The sequence below is a fragment of the Alosa pseudoharengus genome, unplaced genomic scaffold (genome assembly GCF_046254945.1).
Source record: "Alosa pseudoharengus isolate Yale_2024_CS ecotype anadromous, Long Island Sound unplaced genomic scaffold, YU_APseudo_1.1 YU_APseudo_1.1_scf_11, whole genome shotgun sequence".
Lineage (NCBI taxonomy): Eukaryota > Metazoa > Chordata > Actinopteri > Clupeiformes > Clupeidae > Alosa > Alosa pseudoharengus.
The window spans coordinates 29,197,630-29,218,988 of record NW_027468576.1 but is presented as its reverse complement, the minus strand read 5'-3'; the positions used below and the strand labels follow the sequence as shown (position 1 = coordinate 29,218,988).

Here is a 21,359-nt window from a genome sequence, read left to right as displayed (position 1 = left end):
AGTCCATACTTCAGTGTTAATCCAGCTGACCACCACAAGTCCTTCTCTCCAAAGATGCATGCATGTTTTTTGTTTTGTTTTGTTTTGTTTTCCTCTGTCTCCTTAGCTATCTCTTCTGTTTCAGTATGATATGGCACTTTCAGAAATATACCATGGAAAAACAATTGTCTCATTTTTAATAATCCATGTTTAAAAGGGATTTAAAAACAATTGTTGATGTAATAATTTCCTTTGTTAGTAATCTTTGGGAAAATATAAACAATTCCAGGTTAATTGTAAAATGGAAAGGAAGCAGTTATATTCCAGTGTCATGCTCTTTTTTTCTAAAAAAAAAAAAAAAAAAAGAAACACCATGAATTGTAAACATGTTTTTACTTGTCTTTGTTTTTAATATCTTAATTTTGCCACTGTGTTTTTAAATGAATTCATCTGTATCATTTGTAATTTATGTTCTCAATTATTTCATTAAGCACAGGATTTTTATCACTCTAACATGTTTTGAAATGCTGTAATGTTTATGTTGTGCAGTGGGAAAAGAAGGTGTGTCTGTAATGTCTTCACCAAAATTTGTTGGTGCTTGCAATCAGCCAAGAAAAGTGTGCAAAGCAAATTAAAAATGACGCTATGAATCTGTCCAACAGAAATGATGTCTGTGTTATTTATTTTTTCAGTGTGTTATTTTTTTTGTACATTTTGCAATATTGTTTTGTAATGTTACATCTCAAACTCAGTCATCATATCCTTCTAAGTGATTACTTTATTATTGAGAGTGCTATATTGTATCGTTATCATATGTGCTGTTAGTTGCTTTACGAATAGTAGGATATTTATTTCAGTGTTATAAAGGTAAGCTGAGGTTGTCTAGTTTCAGTTGTGGCTTGTTCAAAGAGAACACGAGAAGCTTTGTCATTCAACTGTACACTGGATTTGAAACTTTCATAATTCATACACAGTTTATTTACAGTAAAACAATGCAAGTTAAATCCATATGACTACATACAGTGCGTCTGTGTCTATCATATGAAATCATATCAGTATCTTGAATCACTTTGTACAGATGCATGATCTATCATCCCCAAAGGTCTGGACAACAGCACATGGTTATGTACACAGCACCATCTAGTGGTCAATATTTAAGCTAAGCATCCACCACAGGATTTTATGGTAAGTCCATCCCTAAGGCCTGGTTAGATGGTTTGGTCAGGATCAGGATTGCTCACCAGTTATTCATTACAATCAATAACTTACTAGGTGCAGGCATAGCTGCAACAATAACACTTAGAGGCATATTAAACCTGAACTAGAGTTTCGTTGAAATCCTCTGGGTACTTGGACACTTGTAGTGAGTAATTTCTGTCTAAATGTGAACTGTGATCGTCTCACACCAGTCCTATTTCCCTAACATGTGTAAAGCTAATGACATAAGATGATATTCCTGTACATGAGTAAGTTTGGCAGAGGCTGCTTATAAACCTCATCCAGATGCAAGTTGCAGTACAGGCCATACAAATTTTTGTTGATAGGAGCCAAGTTGAGTAGCAGCAGCATAACAACATGGTTAAGACAACTGAAAAAATGGCATGTATGAGAAACATGGAGATCAAGCTTTGTGGGAAGAGATTGGGCAACGAGAAGCATGATTGGGAAACATCACAGGTTCTGACAGCACTGTAGTTTGTTTCCTTTCTGACCGTCAGTGGTGGGCGGCACACTGATGTCAACTACGTTGTTGCCTGGAGATTCATCATGTGCAGACCGATCCGCAATCTGCTTCTGTGACACAATCCGGTAGATTTCTAGAACAACGAGAAGCAAAGTTATTAAAGGAGTGACAGACATGGCCTCCATCAGAATTAATTTATCTCATAAGAGAGGAACTCTATTGTTGTCATACCCATCCATTTCATACCTGTTAGGATGTTCTTGAAAGCCTCCTCCACATTTGTTGAGTCCAAGGCTGATGTCTCAATGAATGAAAGGTTGTTTTTCTCTGGACAGCCATGGCAAAAGGAAGAAAGAATTACATTTACATTACATTTATTAATTTAGCAGACACTTTTAATCCAAAGTGACTTAAATATGTCAGTTATATTACAAGGGATTTACATTGTCCCCGGAACATCTTTGGGTTAAGTGCTTTGCTCAAGGGCACAACTGTGGAAGTCGGGAATTGAATCCACTTTTCAAACTTTTCAGGCTACTGCATGCTAGCTAGCCCAGCTCCTTAACCACTACGCTACCACTGCCCAATTAGACTGAAGCTCACAGAGTGGCCCAACCAAAGTGTGTGGTCCTGAGCTGGAGGACACCAGAGTGCGGTGTGTTCACCTGCAAAGGCCCGGGCCTCATCAGTAGGCACGGCCCTCAGATGGCGCAGGTCACTCTTGTTGCCCACCAGCATGATGACGATGTTGTTGTCGGCATGGTCCCTCAGCTCCTTCAGCCAGCGCTCCACATTCTCATAGGTCAGGTGCTTGGCGATGTCATACACCAGCAAAGCGCCAACTGCACCCCGATAATACCTAAGAGAAAAAACACACAACACTTTAGAAAATGAGAACATTGCCTATGTATTCATTTAAATGAAATTGATGCAACTGCAATTTCAGTAATACAGACAATGATTTTCTGAATGGACTTGAGATTACTCCCAGCAAGATAAGCCATTGGGCAACATTGCTCTACATTTCCCTCTGAGCCGTTTCCTGTGTTCCAGTGACCCTCCTACTTACGCTGACGTGATGGCCCTGTAGCGCTCCTGTCCAGCTGTGTCCCAGATCTGAGCCTTTATCGTCTTACTGTCCACCTGAATGCTGCGTGTGGCAAACTCCACTCCGATGGTGCTTTTGCTCTCCAGGTTAAACTCATTCCGAGTGAAGCGAGACAGCAGGTTACTCTTTCCAACACCAGAGTCCCCAATCAGCACCACTGCCACCAAAGTAGAAACATATGCTTTTCACAAGACAAAATACAAATGCTAGTATTATGGGCATAACTGCCCTCTTTGTCAAGGCCGTCAGGAGTGTCTGACTTAACATATGTTCTGCATTCTTACACAGCTGTACTGTAAACTAATCAACTTGACTCAAATGCTCCTCTGTTTCATCAGAGAAGAGAATACTGTACACAATTGAACAGCTTTGTCCCATGGCATCACACCACAGGAAGTTGAGAATCTGGTCCTTTGTCACACTGAGTGGACATTTGTGCTGCTCCACCTCCTGTGCTCACCACTTCTGTGTTTGCATTATCAGCAAAGTTTTCTCTTCCCAGGAAACTATAACCAGCTTACCTTATTTACTGGTTCTGGAGCTTCTAGAGAAATCCTAGTGATATCAATATTGTTATAGGCTATTGTATATGGCCTATCTCCACTTGGACGTAGTCTTGTGGCATATGCCGACATAACAGCTTTGAATTTGGGTGTCATTTAGAAAAGTGATGAATATTATGCCTCTCAGAATTAGCTTAATGACATTTTCAGGATCAAAACGAGACTGTCAATAAAGGCCCTGTTCTGCTTAGGCTGGACGCTTTCCGAGTCTAATTAGGCCTACGTCTTAAATTAACCAACACATTAGTTAGGTTTCGTCCTCTTTTGTAAATTCCGTGATAGAGTTTGGTTTCCTCTGTCAAACACAATGCGTCAAATAGGCAGAGGAGTCGTCGCCAAAAGGCCACTGTTGTCAAGAGCTAGCATGAAATATGAGAGAAACATAACGTGACAGAAAACAGCTGTCTGAAATTCACTATGAACTAATTTTAAGTGACTGACACAAATTACATGGATGTAGGCTAAATGAAAAGTGATGCAAATCACGTAGCAAATGGGGTGGTTTACCTTTGAACAAGAAATCGTATTCATCATCTCTGTTTCCCATGATTGGATAATAAATCCAATGTCCCCAATGTCACTTCCAGATATTGGCAGCAATTTTGTATTTGCTTGAGTTACCGACGTTCCGCAACTCTGTCTTCAGATCAGAAATCTTCTTTTTATATAACGTTAGGTGGCTGTATCCCTACTGAGACAATGCGCTGGCTGTCACACATAAAACCGACCGCAGGAAGGGGATCTTCCTGACTCTGCAGAAGGGGAGGAGTCCACCCACCCTATCCACTGTATCGATATGAAGCTTAGGCTACATATACATCCTATTACATGAAACGTTAGTTTCACTGTTGACTTTTCTCATTCTGTAATGATGCGAGAGGTGGAATCTAACTAGCCTATAGTTTATTAATTAATTTCGCATCAATAAACATGCTAGCCTAAAATGACAACATCATTCATTCACACAATGCTCTGCTGAATTGAACTAACTTTACTTTTTGACAATGTTGCAGGCTAATCTTAATATTTTAACGAGTGACTGCATACATTATTAAATGCATGTAAAAATAAGTGTAGTGGTGAATGTTAAATCTTCCAATTTAGTGACTGAGAACCATCAGTTAACGTCAACGTTATCAGGTAGCTGGCGTTTGCTAACCTTCCCTTTTGGCCAACTGTATCCGAACAAATGCATCTACGAATGGTGTCGCATATTACATATTACAGCGCATGAATTAATAGTTAAGTTATAACAAACTACTTTTAACATTTAGTCAAACAAGGCGGGTGTTAGGCAAGATGAGGTCACGAGAGTGGTCGCGATAGAAACGGCTTCTGCGTCAAAGAGATTTCCCAGCATGCAAGTTTGCCGATAAAACGACTCGTTGCGCTCTTTTTATCCGCCATTTCAACCAGTCAGACATTTAGCACTGGGAAATTCTGAACCGTGTAATTTTGTGAGTTGTAATTCAAGGAACGCGACGGCGCTTACTAACATAAATCTGAACACACGGCCATTCTTGGAAGACTTCTATATTCAGCAAACCTCTGCGGAAAATTGTTTGGCTTTCTACGATTAAATATCAAGCCAAAATGTCGACTGAGGCCGCACCTGAGAAACCAGGCCAGGGGTGAGTCGACGTTGGACGCATGTTGTGATGACTTTACACGGCTGTAATATACGAAAGAAGCGGTTGTGTGTGTATATAGGATGCATTAACCTGTAGATTGGGTTAGATAAATGTAATTAATCCTAAATGGTGGCGTATTTGTCGACATGGTGTGCGCTGCTGATGGCCGACAGAACAATGGCCTGCCCACTAGCTAAGTTAGCAAGGAGGCTAGCTAGACAGCTAGCGACTTGCATGTCGTAGTTAATAAACCAACCCATGTTAAGACTGGACACATAAAAACAGGTTTATCAGATGCTTAAGCATCATGTAGTTAACACAATGCAACACGAACGTTACCCATGTGTTTGTTCGGTTTGTTTGTTCACCATTACTGAAAGTTAATGGGTAAGTTAACTGGTAGATGGTTAACACCCGCAAGAAACAATCGCATTTAGTAAAATCGTCGCTTGAATGCAATGTTACACATGAGTAAATACAGTTTGATATGACTCACAAGCTAGTAGCACCCCAGTAAACATGAACGATGGCTTGTTTATAAATAGGCTAGTCAGCTAATGTCGACTGGCTAATCCGTGCAAGTGCTATTGTGTAGGAACCACGCGGACAGGTTATCTGGCTTGCTAACGTTAACGTACACCATGTTTTCTTTACAGCAACGTGAGTTCGTAGCGTTTGAAGAGCGTACTCGGTGATTCATGTATTATTATTTTTTCTATTGTTATTATTTATTTTACCAGTGAGGTGAATGGCAAGGCCAACCACGAATCCAGGAAAGAGAGGCCACAGAAGCGCGGTGGAGGTGGCGGCCGCTTCGAGCCCTATGGAAACCCCTCCAAGAGATACAGAGTCTTTGTCAGCAATATCCCATACGACGTGAAATGGCAATCTCTGAAAGACCTCATGAAGGAGAAAGGTAGGTGTCTCGCAATCGTCAGATTTAAATCTCTGGAATGGACGTCGGACCAAGCGCGACCGCGTTGATCTCCTGTAATGGACACAGCACTCGGACTAATCTATTTGTAGTCGCTATGCTTACTGGTTGCTGACTGCTGCTGATAGTGTAGCAATTTCGTTCCAGTCCGTGGCGAACTTGTTTATTTCGCGGGGAAAGTTGTGTTTGTCGCTAAGCATCCATTATTCCTTTGGGACGCCGAAATCTTTGTTATTTGGCGGTCAGTTAAATGGTGAGAAGCATTCAATATAGACACAGTGTGTCTGATATTTGCATAGAATATTGCATTCAATTGTGCCTGAGCCCTCACCATCACCAACACTTTAACGATGGTAGTTGGAAACATCAAGGGCAAAATTACCACATGAGGCACCAAGTATGCTCTGAATGAAATATTCTGTGACCAAGTGAACTTAATGGAGAAATGTTTTGTATGGTTAGGTGCCAGCATTGAAATTCCATCATTAGCCTCTGATTACATATGATCTTGGAGTCTGTCAGAGCACTGTTTGCCACAGTAGTACTCGGTGATAAGCCTGAGTGTAGCATATCTATACTTAACCAATGCAATGGCAAAACGTTTTGGCTAGGTTAGTTAAACATGGCTATTATCAGTAGCCTCCATATGGATAATCTATCAAGTCTTGGCTGATTTCACACTTGCATCATAGTGTCATTTGGAAAAGACTGAATGTAGCATTAAATTCCATTTTCTTTTTTAGGTTTGCCACAGCGAAATGTTGTCAGCAGATCTTCATGTTGTACATTGTATGGATGTGTTTTTGAGAAGTCTTGGGGTACAGGTCTACAAAGTAAAGCAGCTTCTTAAGCTTGTCCTTGTTCAGTCGAGGGATGGATAATGTTTAATCATTGCTTGGTTGTATTTGATGCATTTAGTTTTGGTGGTTATTTATCTATATAAAAAAAAAATCAAACCAAGACATGTGGTTTGCAGTTTTGTATGCCTGTCTCTGTACGCCTCCAAAACCTTGCAGCCTAAAGGTTCTGCATAACCTCTTTGGAGGGCTCTCCGTTTGTGCAATTCCTTAATCCATGGGTTATGATTCCTAAAGGGGTAATTTAGATCAGGCTTCATGGCTTCATCAGTTGTTGACATGGTTGTAATTTCAATTTTATCATTAACTTATGGGTGTCAATGCTTCAGGTCTTGGATAGACGGTTGTGGATCCTGGCAAGACTCGATTGTAGTGATGTAGGTAATCATCCTAACCCAAACGGCCATGGTGAAGATCTTTTCAATTGGAAGATTTCAATTGATTTGTTATTAATGCTGACTTTTCACTCAAGTTGCTCATGGTGTGGAGGATTTGGCAAGGACAGCATAAGAAGACATTTATTTGATTTGTAAGCTTGCTTTTTGTAGACCTGTACCAGCATTGTGCCGCTGAGGTTCTGGGGGTGGAAGCTCTGGATACGCAGGCCGAGCTCTGTCACTGCCCGGTTGTGTGTCTGCTCTAAACCCCCATTGTTCTCTTGGCTTCTCTCCCTTGGTGTGTGTCGTCTGGAATCTGATTTGTAGTGGGTGAGGTTACGTACGTGGAGCACTTAATGGACGCAGAAGGCAAATCAAGGGTAAGTGCAAGAGACGAACCTCTGTTTGTCCGCTTGAGTTTACTTTTCTTTCTGAAAGGGGAGTATATATGAAGGCCTGCCCAGTCTTGAGAAGTGTCTCTCTGGGGGCACATTCGGCGAAAAAGCAGGTGCAGCAGAGGTGGTGGTTCTGAAGTGAGCCACAGGGTTGGGTTGCTACTGACTGAGACTGAGCAGGATTTTGGCTCTGCCTTTCTCTGTTTGTCGGATTTTGTTCATGTGGGACTAATGGGATCTAGCCTTAGGCAAGGTTGAAAGATGGACATAGCATTGTTGCACCTAAGCATGCCTACAACTTCCCTCTAATGGAGTAATTCTGTGGTGTGGAACTGTGCCTGATGAAAAGTGAGGTCATTTGTGAGGTAGAGAAGAAACCTCTGGGTGAATATTTGCATTGGTGTAAGTTTTATGCTTTAACACAGCTATCAAGTATCATAAGTAACTGTTTTGAATTGGTTGTCAAAGCTTCCACTTGTTTTTTCATGTCATAAGTGTGATCTACCGTGTGCCTTGTCTAACTATGTGCTTTTTTACATGCCTGATTATCCCAATGTGATTGCATCAATCAACAAAAGGGTTGTGCGTAAGTGGATTCAAGATTTGCTTTATTTGTCATCTCGGAGTACTCACACACCGAAGAAACAAAATATTGTTTCATCAGTTTTAGGCAGTGCGTTAATAAATGGGTGCTTAAAAACTAACAAGCTCATGGAAACACATACACTTCATATTAGCTATTAGCACACACACACAACAAAGTGCAATGCTTGTAAAATAAGTATTGCATTTCCTCACATTTAAGTACTTATGCCTTTAAAACACTTTTATTATTATTAGTAGTAGTAGTATTATTATAATTATTTGTTTCATGTGATTTGTTAACATACTGTGGTTTTTACCCCTGTAGAATTGTTGAGTTCAGGACTGAAGAGCTCATGAAGAAAGCTGTGGAGAAGGTGAACAAGCACAATCTCAATGGGCGTCCTCTTAAAGTCAAGGAAGTGAGTTAACCTAACGACAAACTATACTACTCATCTAAAGAGTCGATCCTTTTTGACATGGCACAGATTAACACCATTTTTCCTTTGCCCTCCCAGGACCCAGATGGCATGATTGCCCAGCGGGAGGCCCACAGGTCTCAGGGAGGCGGTGGCGGTGGTCCCCCGGGTGGCATGGGCGGCAATATGGGTGGTAACATGGGCGGCAACATGGGTGGCAACATGGGAGGTGGTATGGGCATGGGAATGGGACCTGGTCCAGGGGCCCCACCTATGGTCAACATTCCCCCCAGCCTGCTGAACAACCCCAACATTCCCAATGAGATCATCCATGGGCTGCAGTCTGGGAAAATTGGAAGCACCGTGTTTGTGGCGAATGTAAGATGAAAGCACTTTGAATAATAGTTTTAACTGCAGCATACAAGCTTCAGATTTTCATACAATGCCTAGTTGTTCCAGGGAGATTTGCCCCTTACAATATAGTATGTAAGTCGCTTTGGATAAAGGCGTCAGCTAAATACATTAACATAGTTGGGAATCGGTCATGAGTTGTAGCAAAATGTGGTGACGCCTGTTGAATACAGGTTGCTTGTCTTAATAGTAAGGCCCAGCCTTGCCATGACTGATCCTCATTTAACATTGATGTTTGAGAGCAAAATCCCACCATGTTTCTGAACTTTGTTTGAACTCCATAATTCTTAATAAAGTAGTTTTAAGTTTTCATCTCCTAATATGTCACCTTTCTTCCTCAGCTGGATTATAAGGTGGGCTGGAAAAAACTGAAGGAGGTGTTTGGCATGGCAGGTGTTGTAGTCCGTGCTGATATCCTTGAAGACAAGGACGGGAAGAGCAGGGGAATGGGAACGGTCACCTTTGACATGCCAATTGAAGCCGTGCAAGCAGTCTGTATCCTTAAATAATATACACACTCTTGTTCCTGAAGCAGGGTGTAGCTGTGGTCTTACTTCAGTGAATGTTTTCTGTGTTATGTTTTTGGTGGTTTCCTTAATAAATGCAAAGCTATGTTCAATGGACAACTCCTCTTCAACCGTGTTATGCATGTGAAACTGGTGAGTGTACTGTGATTTTTTTTTTTTTTTAAAGCAAATTCATTTTTGCAGTTAAAAATGTTAGTGTTTCCCCTCCATTTCTTGGCACGTGCTTGTTCACTTCAGTACTTGTGTGTGTAATGTACGGAGGCAAAAAAATGCCAGTGCTATGTCTTCGGTGCCAGTGTGTTTATCGTCTGCTGGTTCTATCCTCAATCACTGGGACACATCATTATGAAAAGCAGTGTTTTGTGTGTGTATCAAAACACTGCATATATATAATGTTTATATATAATCATGTTTGAACAAGGAATAACTGAACTAACATCTATGTATGTAATCGATTTGCAGGATGAGAAGTCTCTGCCAAAAGGAGACTTTGCACCACCAGACAGACCACCAGCCCTCCCACGTAAGTGATTCATCCCAGGTTTTTTTGTTTGTTTTCTTGAATTTATAACAAGCAATGAAGTTTTAAGCCTCATTTTGACAGCACACTTTGATTTTTTTCAGGTGGCTTGAGTGGAATTGGGCTTGGACTTGGACCAGGTGGGCAGCCCATTGATGCCACTCAGCTCAACCGTGGTGGTGGTGGCGGCGGTGGTGGTGGTGGCGGCGGTGGCGGTATGGGTAACATGGGCCCTGGAGGTAAATCAACGATGCCAAGTCCAGCAGATTCACTTGCTCCTTTTATTTGCCTACATTTAATATTAATTTCTCTTCTCAGGAATGGATGGAATGGGCTTTGGAGGAGGCATGGGTCGTATGGGAGGAGGTATGTTCAGTATTAAATTCCAGGAGTTGATGCTAGCTTTTATACTGTTATGGACAATTAAACTCAACTATGCGTTTGTCCATGATGTATCAGGATAAATATTATGACCACTTTATGTTTGTACTCTACAATTCATATTTGTTGAGTCATACTAGTTGAACTCACTGGGGATTGTTTTGAATTTTAGTATAAAAACATGTAGTTAAAGTTGAACAGTTGTTTAAACTCAACTTGCTTTGACTTGCCGCATAGACTCAAAGATTCCAATATATGCATCTTCCTCTTGGTCTGTTACTAGGTATGGACAACTTTGGTGGAATGAACAACATGGATCGCTTCGGACCCTCTGGAATGGGAAGAATGAATGGTAAATCAATTTTATTTTTTGTGTTTTTTGTTTGTGTATGTGCCGTCTGTCTCCAATTTGATTTACTAACTATGATTTTCCTTATCAGACATGGATCGTATTGGTGGCGCCTTTGACCGAGAGTTTGGTCGCAATGACATGGCCATGTCTCGCAATAACTTTGGAGACTCTTTTGACAGAGGAATGGGTAGGTACCATTGGCATGCTCATAATGCTAGGATGTATTCTAAGTGTTTTTGTATATGAACGCACCTTACTTTGCTTTGCCACGCCACAATTTCCCTCCCCAATTTTATAGGCAACTCCATGGGCATGGACCGAATGGGTTCTGGGATGGACAGAATGGGTTCTGGGATGGACCGCATGGGCTCTGGGATGGACCGCATGGGAATGGATCGTATGGACCGCGTCTCTGATCTGGACAGGCTGGGTACTGGCTTTGACCGGATGGGTTCTGGTTTGGACCGGCTGGGGCCAAGTATGGACAGGCTGGGTACCGGCCTGGACCGTATGAGCTCCAGCGTGGACCGACTGGGCCCTGCTGGCTTTGACCGCCTGGGCCCGTCCAGTTTAGAGCGCATGAGTGCAGGGATGGACTTCAACTCTCCCATGGGTGGTATGGATAGGATAAACACTGGCATAGACCGCATGGGCACCAACTTTGACCGCATGGGTTCTGCTGGTATTGACCGCTTCCCGGCCACTGGGCTGGACCGCATGGGCTCCAACATGGACCGCATGGGGTCAGCCGGAGTGGGAGGCCAGTTTGACCGACCGGCCGACATGGACCGCGGCAACTTCAACAACCCCTTCGGTGGAGCAGGCGCTGGTGGTCCTGGAGCAGGTGTCAATGCCAGGAAGGGCTGCCAGATCTTTGTCAGAAATGTATGTGACCTCTGCTTTTTGCTGAAAGTTCAGGTGTGATCATTCTTAGTAGTAAATATGTATGGATCATCTTTGAATAACATAAGTTCTTCGTTGTGCCTTTGTAGCTGCCATTTGACTTTACCTGGAAGATGCTGAAAGACACCTTCAATTCTTGTGGTAAGGGCACGTGCTCATCTTTACTCAACCAATACTCCAAGGCCACATACTCAATACTCCACCAATTTGTGACATTCTGAGCTTCGTGATTTAGAATTTATTTTTTTAACCCACAGGTATTGTGCAGTATGCTGATATCAAGATGGAGAACGGGAAATCCAAAGGGTGTGGCGTAGTTCGTTTTGACAACCCTGAGACCGCCGAGCGGGCATGCCGCACCATGAACGGTTACAGGCTGAATGGGAGAGAAATCGACGTCAGGATCGACAGAAATGCATAAACCAACAGATTCATCCAATTTGCCGATCTCTCCTGCTCACTACAGACCTTCCAGTTGTTTTTTGTTCGTTAGATATTTGTGATGGTGCATTATGTTTGCACTTTTAGTTTTTGCCTGAATCAGTTTTAGTGACCAAATTTTAATTTTCCCCCCTTTTTATGATGCTTGTTTCTTGCCTTTTTGTGTAAGGTTTGTTAATAAACATCAAAACCTTCAAGTTTTTCAGTCTTGTCTGCAATGTCTTTTTTTTTTTTGCCTCACCGTTTGTCATATGACAATTTAGATTTCCATTCCCTATACTCACTTTATTATACAGTCACATTTCTAGTTTTTCGCAGTGGAATGCATTACTTCATTTAGACAGGATTGACTATGGCAAATCATATTTGATTGAAATGAATGCCACTATGCGCATCACACTGCTGTTCTCCGTGGTGGCCTTTCAAAGTTGATCTATGAATTTGCCTTTCATTTTATTCTAGTGCTCTTTGACTTCTCAAGACCAGAGTTGTAAAATTTCCACTACAGCTCCAACATTTGTCGCTGCATGCGAAGGTAACTCCTGGTACAGTGATAAAGAGCGCCTACGATTCCTGTACAAATTGTGTGCGTACATTGACGGTAAAACTGGTGAGCAGGTGTTCTGGCTACAAGCTAAATAGTCTTGCTCAGCATCTAGCAAAAATACATACATTCTCCTAAATCCAGATACATTAGTCAAAACGACGCAAGCTTGCCGACACAATTCATGTTCCCAGTACAGTTCCTATTAGACTTTCTCTGGTACAGTATGCAAAATAATGGCTCCTCCTCCTGCACTGCGTCAGAAGGTCAGCTGCCAAAGAGGTCACGGCTATGTGAGCAAGATGGCGGCCTCCTTGTGTCAGTGTTATCAGGTGAGACTACCTACCCCATACAGTTATGTCTCTAATGTTGTAATATCTGGAAACTAATATGTAATTGTTTGTCGTAGAACACATTTTATTATTGAGCCTAATCATATAGAGCAATCGTTGGTCTTGATTTGGGCTGTTTCGGGGCTGAACTAGGTATTTCGGATGCTCATACCGGTGTGATCTCGTGGGCCTGCAGTAATGTTACATGGAACAGTTTACTATCGCTAACAAAAGTAGCTAATAAGCTACTTTCTGTAGGTAACTTGGCTTTTAAAAACTGTTATATATCGTGAAGACAACGGGCGAATATACCGCTTACATAGATTTAAACTAGTAATTGCGGTAAAGGCTATTTTTGTAGGAGTTTACTTAGCTTAAATGATAATGTCACCATTGTCGCAAACTTTTAACGTATATATTGACATATATAATAACTATGTTTGACGATTTGGCTAGAAAACGAATAATCTTATGACCCTGACAGCACTTATAGCTGATATTTGTACAATAACCAACAACATTTGAAATGTCAACACTTTGAAATATACCTTTGTCATGCCAGCTATGTGTCAGAAGAAGCTGTCTGCTTTTGTCCAGTCGGTCGTACACGACCCTACATAAGAGAGCTCATGTGTACAGAATATGTGGGTCTGTCACAAGTTCATCACAGGTAAGAAACATTTGTTAAAATGTGAAAGTTGGAAATCACTGTCTAAACAAAGAATGTTCTAATCTGTAGTGTGCAATTGAAACCTAATTATAGTGAGGACATAAAGAACAGTATGTGTTTTTGTATTCTATGTTCAACTTGTGTAGGTGCGGTATGCATCTGGTGGTGGTCGCAAAGGATTCTTGGGGGAGTTTTTGGATAATCTGAAGCAGGAGCTCAGTAAAAACAAAGAGATGAAAGAAAGCATTAAGAAATTTCGCGAAGAAGCCCAAAAGTTGGAGGAATCCGACGCTCTTAAGCAAGCCAGACGAAAATTTGTGAGCAATTACCATTAAGATAACATATCTTCCAACACCAAACATTGCCACAGTCCTATATTTAAATCTTTGTATAAAGATATGATGCCTTTTCGCACAATGTTTATCTGATTTTAGAAAACCATTGAGTCTGAAACGGTAAAAACATCTGAAGTTCTAAAGAAGACACTTGGATCCCTGTCAGAATCTGTCAAGGAGGTAAAATTGCAGTCATTGGTGGCCTTGTGTGTGCTTTAGTTTCATTACAGTCTTTGCAGTCTTTTTTGCTATAACACAACAACCTGCTGTTGTAAAGATGGCCATATAACTGACCTTGCAATAAGTTCAGTATGGACAACAGCGCATGTAAAGTTCTTGGGCAACATGTTCAGTTTGTTTTTATGACTTTAGGGATTGGAAGAGGTGACTCGTACAGATCTGGGCAAGAAAATCAAGGAAGGGGTGGAGGAGGCAGCCAAGACCGCCAAAACCTCCGCAGAGACCGTGACCAAGAGTGGAGAAAAACTGGGCAAGACTGGTGCTTTTAAAGCTATATCACAGGTATCACACGGTCATGATGGTTGGCTTAACATGACACTGTACTACACAATATAACAAAACAATTCAAACTGATAACTAAAAGACACAGATTACACAAATGATCTAAGATTTATATCTTGTAAAAAAGGATGTCATATGACAGGATGCTCTTGTATCTTAGCAACCCATAAAGCTAGCTAATGTTATGCTAAACAGTGTAGCTGAGACAGAGGAAATACGAAACGTTGTCCAATTTTCTTTTGTTGTCTTGTTTAACAGTGTTTTAGATATGTTTTTATAAGATCAATGCTTATAAACATGGTAAGTGTCTGTTTAGCCTAGGAGGAAGAGCTGTCACTAAACATTTATATTGGGAACTTTTATAAACAGACTCACACAGTCTCAGGTTGAGTCAACAGAGACACAAAACATAATGTTCTACATCATTCCCTGTTCACCTTGAAAAGGTTTGTGGTGGAGTGTGTGAGTGACTTGTGAAAGAAAATACTAGTCACACCATACAGCAATATCAAATCTTAAGAAAAGTGATTAAACTATTCACTTCTTTGTTTGCATAGGGCATGGAAACTGTCAAGAAAGAAATAGGTGACCTTGGACAGAGTGGACCCTACAGACCTCCAGCCAGATTACGGAAGCGAAGTGATTTCTCATCCAAGACTGCTGGCAACGAATCCAAAGTCTTTGAGGCTAATGAGTATGTCAGCTGCTGACAAGCCGTCTGTTTTTCTATGTGCTATTAAAGTTGACATCATGATTTGTTTCTCTTTAGGGTGTTACTGTTTGTGCGGTGTATAGATGAGTAATGTGTTAGGAATATGTTGGAAATTCGTGTTTACCACAACAAAACATTCAGGAGCGGCACATACTTAACTTTGTTGTTACCACAGGTTTACCAAAAGGTTTTACATTTTTGTGGACATGTTTCCTCAGGGAGGCTATGGGAGTCGTCCTGCACAAGGACTCCAAATGGTACCAGCAGTGGAAAGAGTTCAAGGACAACAATGTTGTGTTCAACAGTAAGCATTTTTATCCTGAAATTAGTCTAATAGTGAAATTAGTGTAATTGAGTTCTAACTGTGCTATTATTAGTGGTTTGATATGTCAAAAGCTTTAATGCCTGAAGACTGGTATTTGTAACATATTTGTAACATATACCTGTCAGTGTATGTTGCATTTGACCAGTAGATGGTGCTGTGAGTTAGTACAAAACCTCTTACCAAACAGTGTTGACAAGAGTATAATTTTGGTTTGCTTAAAATGTTTCAGTTGTCTTGCTTGAAAAGATAAAATATTAGCCATATTTTAGGCTGATAAGCTTAACAGATTTAGATTAATTGTGAGCGAGAGAGAGAGAGAGGAATTTTATTATATGTAAAATATGTTATACGTAATGTTGATAATTGCTGGTACTACTTCAATGGGCCCTAACGGCTGCTGAATGTTCTGGTAAGTGTTTTTACTGTTCCTTGGAATCTTCATTAACCTTGTGGCTAATGAGGTATCACTAACGAGGACCTGGTAATGAGTACACCAGAGATCCAGTAGACCATCTGGGAGTGGTGCTCCGTGCTCCTCTAGTTTGGTCAGTTGTGAAGATCGGTGCAGTGTCAACGCACAGGGCCAGTTGACTTCAGTATGCTGTCCAGAAATGACAGGCAATCCATCATGGCTTCAGTTTTGACATGAGGGCTTCAGCCACTAAGGGCATCCATGCGCTTAGTTTTCAATATTCCACTTGCATTTGGTTCACGTGTTGATTCGTAAGCAGCCAGAAAATGTCTTGGTGCCTGCCTGGGTTGTCTTGGAGATGTTAAGCTGCTGAGACTGAGAGAATAGTCAGTCTCTGAGGAGAGGCTGGTGCAGTCCCATTGGAGTCATTTAGTTTGGAGGCAGGCAGCCATCGGTTGGATGTGATTTGAAGGTGGGTGTAAGCAAAGGGTGTATTGACTCCTTTCTTTTTGTCCTCCTTCCTTAGGATTCTTCGAGATGAAGATGAAGTATGATGAAAGCGATAATGCCCTCATTAGGGCCTCACGTGCCGTCACTGATAAAATGACCGACCTGATAGGTAGATCCACACTCTACACACCACTGCTTTCAATTGCTTTAGAACCTGATGTAGAACTAGTGACATTGGAACCCTTTTTCTTATTGTGTGTACTGTATGCTTGTCATTTTATAAGTGAGAAATACTAAATCCTACTGCCTCATAAGCCTGATTTTGAGGGCCTTTGGTATTTGTGAAAAAGGGTTCACTTGTGATGTGGTCTGGCAGGTGGGCTCTTTTCCAAGACTGAGATGTCTGAAGTGCTGACAGAAATTATAAAGGTGGACCCCTCCTTCGAGAAGGACTCTTTCCTCAAACAGTGTGAGAAGGACATCATCCCCAACATTTTAGAGGTTAGTCTCTACCGATCCTTTCCTCCCTCTCCTCTCACAGAGGGTTTGATATGCATCTTTATATATATAGTATAATACATATTATGTCTCTATATTAGATGTACAGGATTTTGTCATGCTCTGCTGTGAACTTCTAGTCGGTTTCTTTTCTTTGTGCCTCTGTTCCATAGTCTATGATCCAAGGAGAGTTGGAAGTGCTCAAAGATTGGTGCTACGAAGCTGTAAGTACAATTTTAAAGGACTACTTAGATAAAGATGGCAACACCATGTCTGATTAGATCACCATGTGATGTGACTGCCTTTTTTTTTGTAGACATACAGTCAGCTCGCACATCCCATACAACAGGCCAAGGCTATGGGGCTGCAGTTTCACTCCAAGATTCTTGACATTGACAATATAGATGTGAGTGTGATCATTTGGCAGAGGTTTTAGAAGTGTTTGACTATTTGTCAAAAAAAAAATACTTTTTTTTATTCATGTAAATAACAACAATAATTTGTGTTCTGAATGCTAACATCTGTTTGTGTTTGCTCACACAGCTTGCCATGGGGAAGATGATGGACCAAGGCCCAGTGTTGATCATCACGTTTCAGGCTCAGCTGGTGATGGTGATTCGTAACCCTAAGGGAGAAGTGGTGGAGGGAGACCCGGTAAGTTCCTCTCAAACGCTGTTCTAAGCTGTTCTAAGTGATGTTAACATCTGTAGCTAACCTCTATCAGGCATGGCCAATAAAATGTACCCTCTGCTGTAGAAGTTCACCCTTTCCCTAAACATGCAGCACTCACACAAAAGAGTTGGTTGTCTTGGAGATCAGACTCTTTGTAAGCATCATAAGTTTTAGGTCATGTTGAAGTTTGACTACATTTTCTTTCTTTTTTTTCCTTTTTGTCATAGTGCCGTTGAGAATGTCAGGCCACCTAGCTAGGGTTAGTTAGGGTCACACCTTGCTGACTGCAGCTGTGAAATCGGTGAGCACATAGGTGACATCAACAACATGTGACCAATACCCATTGCATCACGCATCTTGCATCACGACAAGTGGGTGTGAGAGGTGCTTCTCCAGCAGTGATTTACCACACTGATCTCACCAGCTAACTACTGGGCACGGTCAGCACGAACATGCCCTTGTTGGAATGAACATGCCCTGGTCACCCCAGGCATCAGCTAAATCCTACCCAGGGCTATAAATCTGCCCCAATGACCTCAGAGCTCGACTGCTACTGCATGCTGTTACGGGGGCATTTTTCAACAGAGCTGACATTCACTGAGCAGCTCTAGGGATCTTTACCACTGCTGCCAAAAAAGAAACGAAAGGTCTGTGGGATTTATGTGGTTTTCTGCTCAGTGTGGCCAACACAACCATTGCAAGTTGTCCGTTTTATCGAGGGGGGAAATTTTAAGTACTTGGTGGTCAGAGATTCAGCGCACCCTCCATAACTGTGGAGAGCCACAACAACACATAAGTGTTTACAGTGAACACACACACACACACACACACACACACACACACACAGACACATACTCACACACACACACTCTCTCACACACACATAAAATGCTAATGTGAGCTAATGCAGTGACTCCTATCCCCGGTCCACAGGATAAGGTACTGCGGATGATGTATGTGTGGGCGCTGTGCCGGGACCAGGAGGAGCTCAACCCCAACGCCGCCTGGAGACTGTTGGACATATCCGCCTCCAGCACCGAGCAGATCCTCTGAGAGGAGCGCCCATCCAACAGGACACCTGGAGGGGCGGGGGGGTGGCAAGACGAAAGCTGGGGAGATGTTGGGGGCGGGTGGGGAGGGAAGGGAGGTGTTGAGGCTAACCAAGAGACACACACACACACACATACTCTGACACGCGCAGTGGGCCCTGTCAGCATGTAACCAGCAGACCACATCATGTTGCCTCACCCCACATCTCCAGCTGCCCACGGCGCCCAAGACTCTCCACGGACTCCGGCCCCCGATCGAGGGCCCCCCCAAAGGAGTAGTCTTGATGGAGGTGACTAGCCTGCCCACCTCTTCTGTCTAAATTAACAAATCCATCCCCTGGTGAGGCAAACAACATGAGCCGTCGCGAACATGGACGCCAGGCCCACTGAGATTAGTCATTGTACCCAAGCTGTTGCACTAACAGGAAGGTTTTTGTCAATTCAGTTTTTACTGTTTCGATCACTATTTTTTTCCAGAGTGGGGAATTAATCTGGGATGGCAAATGGTTAACCACTTGTAGATATCCAAAAAGCCCTTTTTTCAAATTAATAAAAGATGGACAGATTGTCATTTATAATGAAATGAAGTGGAAATCTAACCCGTTTATTTGCCATCTGTTCTATGGCCATATGCCCACATGATTTTTAAAGGCCATTAGAGCAAAATTTTCCGCTTTTTCTACTTGCCTTAGACTTGGAATGTTGGAATTGTTTTGTGGTTGTAATCACAGATTGTGTTATCACTAGTGCACAAGCCTCCATTTATAGGCTTCTGTATCACATTCGTTGTCATTTCTTTGGATTCAGGTTGCTACAGGTTGCTAGTATAAAGGGACTATGTTGCTTGTAAGGGGCAGCTGTTAATGCTCAATAGCCTACCTCTGTTCTGACTGGTGCTGAAGTAGAAAATCAGGAGACTCCTTGTTAAGCTCCAGTAAGCTAGCTGTCTGACTCAGCCGCAGCTGAATGTCGTATGATACATGCGGCAGGAAAGCATGATCTATATGTGCCCTCTCTGCGCGTCAGTATGCAGTGGACTAAGCTTCTTAAACTTCTCAACCTGACAGTCCTATTGGCTCCAGATGGAAGTTCTTTGAACTCAACAAATGATTATGTAAATCCCTTTCCTATGCAGTGCATTTTTTACGAAGATATTCATAAATAGGTTTTATATGAAGGTTATATGCGGTTGAGATTTTGCTCTCCTTTGGAGACTGCAAAGAGGTTTACTTTGTCTAAAGGTGTCTGAAATCTTGTGGTTTGCCTCTGATAACAAGACAACATGTTGTGGATGGTGTGCTGGTGTAGCCTTTAAGCACATAAGTATTTTTGCATCATACAATCTAGAATAAAATGGCTAATTGTGATGCATCAAACCAGTGCCGTCCAATGAATTCTAGGTATTGAATCCTTTAGTTTTCTACAACCCAAGGTAAATTTGTTTTATTTCTGAGATGATGTACTTCAGTTAAAGGCACCCTTAACAGTTTTTTGACCTTAGCATAACGTTTCCAAAATCATTTTGATGACACATAACCTCATAACTGGACGAACGACACTTCTGACATTGTCTGAGCGGGTCTCAGACATTCTACTTTCTAGCTTCGGGTAGGAAACTTGTCCCCCCCCATCCCCCCTCGGAAATCAAAACAGAAAAGAGCTGCTATGCTTCAGGAATTCTGAGATCTTTTTTCTACAGACTGCTGTCCGTGCATTCCCTCTATATTATATCGGAGTTATATTCATACTTTGTTGCAAAATATTATTATTTTAGTTTGTTTATTATTGCGCTTCTCAACTGTAGGGGGACCCCGAGAGCAAATCTTGATAAGGGTGCCTCTAAAGACCCGGTTAAAGTTAGAGTTGCAGTCAAAGTAAAAACTGAAAAACTTTGAGCTGGCTGCGCCCAGTGGGTCACGCTGCTGCCACTGCAGGTGAGAGTGGGCAGGAGCTGATGAGACTGGCCGAGGACAGGTGTTGGATATGGACCCTGCTCCACTCTGATTAAGTGCGCTGGCCTTGGGAATGTGGAGGATGTCTTATAAACAAGCCAATTGTTTGCCCATTGACTCATACATCCCTGTAACTGTGCAGCCTATTTCAGGGCCTGTCCTGTGTGATGAATTCCGCCCCGTATCCCCAGACGTACGACACATACGGGGTGGTGTGGTGCTGAGGCTGCAGGTCTAGCCTGGGACCTACATCGGTCAGGCTTGCACTGACCTGGACGCCACTCAAGGCTCACGCAAAGCATGGCAGAGGCAAATCCGTCAGGCTGCTTTCCTTACTACAGCAAGCAGTTCAGTGTTTCAGATCAGTGTTTCAGGCCCTGCTGGGTTGAAATTTATTTGTTAGACAAGACACAAATGACTGCAGGATGTTTTAGAGTGAGTTTTCTAGTGGTTAACAAGTATACCATATCCACACAACATGGTATCACATCCATAAAGCATATGGTTTGGAATCACAAATGTCTGCATAATCTTAATACCTACCTTGCACTGTATACAGTCAAGCATGTAAGCTACATCCTGCTTTGCACATCTTAGGCTGACTCTTCAGCCTGTATTAATACAAGAGTTGGGGATTTGCTTTGCTGCCTGCGGGCAGGCTGACTTTTAGAGTGTGTAGTATAAATAACGCTGTGTGTGTTTATTGGTATTCTATGAATATAAATGGTCATCCTCTGAGGTTATGACCATGAAAATGAATTTGAATAAGAGTATTAATGGATGCAGTCTATAAATATTGAGCTGTGCCAAGAATGGCTGATC

The 21,359-nt window shown here is 42.0% G+C and overlaps 3 protein-coding genes and 1 non-coding gene across 4 annotated transcripts; 3 read left to right on the top strand and 1 right to left on the bottom strand.

Annotated features, from left to right (window-relative positions):
• Window positions 1–644: 644 nt before the first annotated feature.
• On the bottom strand, window positions 645–4,152 carry LOC143117193 (ras-related protein Rab-11B-like). Its single transcript, XM_076278755.1, has 5 exons — window positions 3,842–4,152; window positions 2,733–2,928; window positions 2,329–2,522; window positions 1,910–1,990; window positions 645–1,796 (listed from the first exon to the last, which is right to left on the bottom strand). Exons 1-5 carry the CDS (start codon window positions 3,879–3,881, stop codon window positions 1,651–1,653), a joined length of 657 nt encoding a protein of 218 aa, XP_076134870.1. The 5' UTR covers window positions 3,882–4,152; the 3' UTR covers window positions 645–1,650.
• A 568-nt stretch (window positions 4,153–4,720) lies between these two features.
• hnrnpm (heterogeneous nuclear ribonucleoprotein M) lies at window positions 4,721–12,269 on the top strand. Its single transcript, XM_076278756.1, has 16 exons — window positions 4,721–4,965; window positions 5,706–5,881; window positions 7,461–7,513; window positions 8,107–8,114; window positions 8,439–8,532; window positions 8,629–8,907; window positions 9,282–9,435; window positions 9,550–9,599; window positions 9,930–9,990; window positions 10,092–10,226; window positions 10,306–10,353; window positions 10,652–10,720; window positions 10,809–10,907; window positions 11,019–11,605; window positions 11,713–11,764; window positions 11,881–12,269. The coding sequence occupies exons 1-16, from the start codon at window positions 4,928–4,930 to the stop codon at window positions 12,042–12,044; spliced, it is 2,067 nt and encodes a 688-aa protein (XP_076134871.1). The 5' UTR covers window positions 4,721–4,927; the 3' UTR covers window positions 12,045–12,269.
• LOC143117540 (small nucleolar RNA SNORA57) lies at window positions 9,671–9,808 on the top strand. Its single transcript, XR_012985992.1, has one exon. It is a non-coding gene; the product is annotated as a small nucleolar RNA SNORA57 (small nucleolar RNA).
• Window positions 12,270–12,900: 631 nt separating the features above from the next.
• timm44 (translocase of inner mitochondrial membrane 44 homolog (yeast)) lies at window positions 12,901–20,221 on the top strand. Its single transcript, XM_076278750.1, has 13 exons — window positions 12,901–12,940; window positions 13,503–13,610; window positions 13,757–13,927; window positions 14,045–14,125; window positions 14,318–14,467; window positions 15,025–15,161; window positions 15,398–15,483; window positions 16,443–16,535; window positions 16,743–16,867; window positions 17,038–17,088; window positions 17,181–17,270; window positions 17,408–17,518; window positions 18,470–20,221. The coding sequence occupies exons 1-13, from the start codon at window positions 12,911–12,913 to the stop codon at window positions 18,587–18,589; spliced, it is 1,353 nt and encodes a 450-aa protein (XP_076134865.1). The 5' UTR covers window positions 12,901–12,910; the 3' UTR covers window positions 18,590–20,221.
• Window positions 20,222–21,359: the final 1,138 nt, after the last annotated feature.